The sequence below is a fragment of the Phytophthora parasitica genome (assembly GCF_000247585.1).
Source record: "Phytophthora parasitica INRA-310 unplaced genomic scaffold supercont2.12, whole genome shotgun sequence".
In the NCBI taxonomy this organism is placed as follows: domain Eukaryota; phylum Oomycota; class Peronosporomycetes; order Peronosporales; family Peronosporaceae; genus Phytophthora; species Phytophthora nicotianae.
In genome coordinates, this window is record NW_008648998.1 from 443059 (window position 1) to 447838 (window position 4780).

The window sequence follows — 4780 nt, forward strand, 5'->3', positions numbered from 1 at the left end:
GCATGAACAGGTCGTCTACATCCAGTAGCATCACCTCGGGCACGTTCGAGTGGTACAGAGCCAAAGGTTTGATCCACCAACTGCGGAAGTGTCGGGCTGTCTCCTCGTCCAATGCGCCGCTCTCGACAAGATCCGAGCACACGTCGACGATCTCCAGTCGCGAGTCCGCAGCGAATAGCTGCTCCCTAGTCTTGACGGACAGTTCGTCCTGGAAGCAATGGTACACTTGGATGAGCTCCTGGTTACCTAGACAGCGAAGCTCCCGTACTAGCGACAATCCCATGGGAACAACACCGTCGTGCATACAGAGAACGATGGCCTTGTCTCGCGGAACGCTGCGGTCGAACTTGGCACCGCGAGCGTGGAAGAGAGACGGATGGGTAACCGTTGTGGACATCAGCAGACTCGAGATGGACACTATCACGACGCAGTACAGTAGGAAGAGTCCAGCGCGACGCCAGAGCGAAGTGTCCACTTTCGAAGACACATCGCCCGCTTCCAGGTCCTTCAGCTTCGCCATTGAGAGCAAGAAGTGAAAAGGAGACGGCGAGATGGAGAATGTGCAGTGATCAAAGCCATCTGAACCATCAGGCCACCGTACATACGTCAACCGTTTACGGTCGACTAATTATCGCTAATTGAGACTGTAAATCGGAGTGTGTGCCTCTTCCTCCGAGCCATCTGCTGTATAATTTGTCGCAAGTAACTCGTCATCTCGTGATCCTTATTCCGGACCAGACCCGGCGTTGTTATTTACTATCGCTTCAAGTATGCGCGTCCATCCCTCGTCCATCCCATTCATCAATTAAGCGCAGCAGATCGTCAAGGCCGCCGTGGTGAGGAATTCCGAAGCATTTTCTCCCATTTACTGCCGACCAACTCTCTCATGAACCGACCACGCAAGGGGACAGTCAACTACACGCTTTTGCTGTTCGTACTGTGCTGCATGGCGGTGGCGTCCACGACGCTGCTCTCGAGTGTCTTTAGCTCCGTGGGGAGTAAATCGAGACACTGGTTCACCTCTGGTATCCACCAACGCAAGCAGAAGACCGTCGCCACGCAGTTCGACACTTCAGTATCTCGCGATAAAGGAATCGTCATGAGTGTGCACAACGCAGCGGTTCCCTTGGGTCTGTCGTTGATCCGAGACCTTCGATGTCTCGGAAACCAGGAGCTCATCCAAGTGTACCACTGCTTTCCCGACGAAATGTCCGATACGAACCGAGCCATGTTATTAGAAGCAGATGCTAGAGTCGAGATCGTGGACGTGTGTACGGATTTCGTGGACCGTGGCGTGATGAAGCGCGAGACGGCGGAGAAATTCCGGAACTGGTGGCTCAAACCCTTAGCATTATTCCATACAGACATCAAGGAAGTGCTGCTTATGGATGTGGACGACGTTTTTCTGAAAGATCCCGCTGTGTTAAGAACCACAGAGGGGTATCAACAGACAGGCACTACCTTCTTCTATGACCGTGTACTATGGAGCAATGAGTGGTTCAATCAGGAAGTGAAGAACTCGACATACTTGAAGACTCTACTGAAGGAATTCAACTACACTGCGTTTGGATTAAGCGACGGAATGAAGATTCCGTATAATCTGGAGCACAGTTATGCGTATAGAGGAGAAGCTTCACACGAACAGGACTCATCGTTAGTGGCAGTGGATAAATCACGGTCAGGTCAAGCCATGACGGTCATGTTCTGGCTTATTACGGTACAGCGGTTTGAGCGGGAGTTCTCGTTTGGAGACAAGGAGACGTTCTGGATCGCCTACGCTCTGGCAAAGCAAGACTATTTCTTCTCTCCTTGGGGCCCTAGTGTGCTTGAGTCGTCTAGAAATGACGATATGAAGAAACATTCCGACTCATTATGTGGAAGTCTGGCACACTTTATGCCTGTCAAAGATGATACGCCTGAATTGCTGTACGTGAATGGCAAAGCTCTATTGGAACCATTCCCCGAAGGCCTTGAGAACCGAGGGAAAGCGTCAGCCAATGTCCTGTATAACCCCACGCCGGGTTACGTTACGCCTAGACAAAACCGTAGACCGAACGGCGGCACTTCGACCAGCTACGATGGGGATTTCCCGATGGAATGTCTTATTGGCTTTGGAGCGACTCCACTACCCAGTAACTTTGCACCGCAGCTATTACGAAGACGCATGTTTTATCTGGGAATCAGAATGGACGTGCTGTCAGTGCTAGATTCATGTTACGCATTTGATACAGCGGTGTAAGTACGCAGACTACGCATAAAGAGTTGAATTTACTCTTGTTATTATCAAGTGGATAGTGTCTGCAAAAGAACTAAATTCGTGTTTTGCCCGGAAGCTCTAAATATTGCCGACAGAACTTCACCTCTTTGCAACTCGCGCTACAGAGAGCAACAAACAAATTTGGCCTCTCCTTGACAATGTTTCGAGATACTAATCTCACTTACAGACTCCGTGTTAGTACAGTAGAAATAGTAGAAACCTGTTTACTACAGCTTTCGGCGCTGATTAAAGCGCATCAGTAGGTATAGTTTGATCAAGCTAAATACCTACCTAGTTGGTATGAACAGTACAGTGTACTTTGTTCCTACCTCGGCCTTTGTGTTGCCCTCGCCTTCGTGATGACGTTGTTGAGGTGCGCATGGATAAGTTCAATTATTATCAAGTTGATAGTGTCCGCAAAAGACCTTAAAAATTCCTGAACACACAAAAACAACATAAGGCCACATTGCAACAACATTGTTTTTCGTTTTTACTAAAGGTGAAAGTCACGCCCAGCAACATTGGTGGGCTAACATACAGCACGGCGTAACATCTTACGCCGTTGTGAGTTTCTTGCGAAGACGGCGGGCAGGTGCGTTGCATTTCGTATCTTCCGTTGAAGGAGCTTCAGGAGTCGAAGGAGCATCAGGGGTCGAGGGCGCCTGGGTAGTCTGGGTGGTAGCTGCTGGCGTTTCTGCTGCCGGAGATTCCTGCTTTCCCGTCGATGAGCCTTCAGTCGACTTCGTCTCCGTCGATGGAGAATCCTGCTTAGTATCGGAATTTCCTGATGCTTCAGCTTGCTTCTCATTCTCTGACGCTCCGGAAGACTCGGCTTCCTTCGACGAGCCCTGTGTCGTCGGCGTTGAGCCGCCTCCACCACTTCCTTCCAGAGGCACGCAGTTAACTGAACAAAGCAAAGGATTAGTTGCACCGCATGACCGATCACTTTACAAGTGTACGTACCATAGGTCTGCCACTGCGCGTTCTGGAACGCCAGCCAATAGATCGTCAACAAGCATTTACCGTTGCACGATGAAAAGTCCACTGGCATATCGGACGTTTGTTTCGAGCCATTGGGGCCACCCTTGAACTCGTCCTCGCAGTCATCACCGTGGAGAACCATCTTGTCGTCTAGGTAGATTTCACAAGGGCCAGTGTGGGTGAAGCCGCCGCCCTCGTTGCCATGCCACTTGACTTTCCCGTCGGCCGGAATTGGCTGGGGGTCCCCATTTTCCAGCGTGTTACCACATTTCTGGTCCTTGACCATGTCCAGCACCACGTCCTTCACAGACATGCCCTTCTCCTTGGCCATCGCCTTAAACTTGCCTATTTGGTCGCCACCGGATCCGATGTCCCAGTAGTTGTCGACCATAGTAATCCATCCAACATTCGGTTTGTCCTTCCACGACGGCTTGGGCTGTTCGAGGTAGCCATGAGCTTCAACGCGTGAGGTCAACGCCAGTACAATGGCGGAGGAAAATACGGCCCCAGCTAGCATCGGATTTAGCTTTCCAGGTGCTGTGCAGGCTGCAATTTGAGGAATGAAAACGAGCAATAGCGTCGCTGAATATATTTCGGCGTGGATAGACACGACAGTCTTGTTCACAAGCGAATGGTTTCGCCGTTTGCGTGAAGTGGTCAAAAACAAAAGTCGTGCAACAAAGCTCGTAATCCTTAACGTGCAATCGTACGATAAAAAAAAATGATCGTTTCCTGAACAGTACTGTAAGTTACCGAGGCGCAGAGAAAAGCACTGAGATATGTCAAAACCATTTGAACCTTGAGAAGCCTTGGCATCAGTATTTGTTAGTACTTTTTGAAGTAGTATTGATATGCCGTAGAGTGTTAATGTCATCAGGTTGTGCCTCGTAAAATTACACTTCTCACTCTAAAACTAAATCACAAGCTCGCTTAACAGCTACTATGGCAACTGCGTTAACTCACCGGGATACCGTTAGAACTTCTGTAGAAATGCGTACGAATTACTGTACGATTAACCCCCTCGTATTTCGATTCCCTGTCTGTAGCATCCATAATTCTTTGATCAAATGCATGGCAATTATAACAATCCTTTTGACATATTTCAATGCTTTCCACTGATTTATGATAATTAAGTGACCTGCACAGCATGGTAACTCATTCCTACTTGCAATCCGGCACCTAGTATGTAAAGGTTCGGGCAGCATTACACGATTGTGCGTAAGCGTTCGCGGTATTTTTTCTAAGAAAATCCATGGATATAGACGATCCCTTCGGTAGTAATCCCTAGTTAGCGGTTCCCGTTCACCAGTCACATACAAACCCAAGATATTATTCCCTCCCACGTCTCAATCGTAAAATGGAATACATCTGAAGTCAAATATTTCTATTCTGGGGTGCTTAACTAAGGAAAAAGTCATTACTGTACAGTACATCCGAAGAAATCTAGCAAAAATGTTGGTGCTTGTGGCCTTGCTTTCTTCCAAGTTCTTCACGGAACGTGCGCTGCATTTCTCGCAATCCGCTCACCGATCTATTCGGTAC

At 48.8% G+C, this 4780-nt stretch overlaps 3 protein-coding genes across 3 annotated transcripts; 1 reads left to right on the forward strand and 2 right to left on the reverse strand.

The window, feature by feature from the left end:
* Nucleotides 1-185: 185 nt before the first annotated feature.
* PPTG_07514 (hypothetical protein) lies at nucleotides 186-520 on the reverse strand (the record flags this gene model as incomplete). The annotated part of the gene is made up of 2 exons (XM_008901789.1): nucleotides 186-208; nucleotides 247-520. The coding sequence occupies 2 exons, from the start codon at nucleotides 518-520 to the stop codon at nucleotides 186-188; spliced, it is 297 nt and encodes a 98-aa protein (XP_008900037.1).
* On the forward strand, nucleotides 317-2348 carry PPTG_07515 (hypothetical protein). The gene has a single exon (XM_008901790.1). It carries the CDS (start codon nucleotides 887-889, stop codon nucleotides 2237-2239), a length of 1353 nt encoding a protein of 450 aa, XP_008900038.1. The 5' UTR covers nucleotides 317-886; the 3' UTR covers nucleotides 2240-2348.
* A 369-nt stretch (nucleotides 2349-2717) lies between these two features.
* Nucleotides 2718-3846, reverse strand: PPTG_07516 (hypothetical protein). The gene is made up of 2 exons (XM_008901791.1): nucleotides 3221-3846; nucleotides 2718-3161 (listed from the first exon to the last, which is right to left on the reverse strand). Exons 1-2 carry the CDS (start codon nucleotides 3753-3755, stop codon nucleotides 2812-2814), a joined length of 885 nt encoding a protein of 294 aa, XP_008900039.1. The 5' UTR covers nucleotides 3756-3846; the 3' UTR covers nucleotides 2718-2811.
* Between the last annotated feature and the right edge of the window lie 934 nt (nucleotides 3847-4780).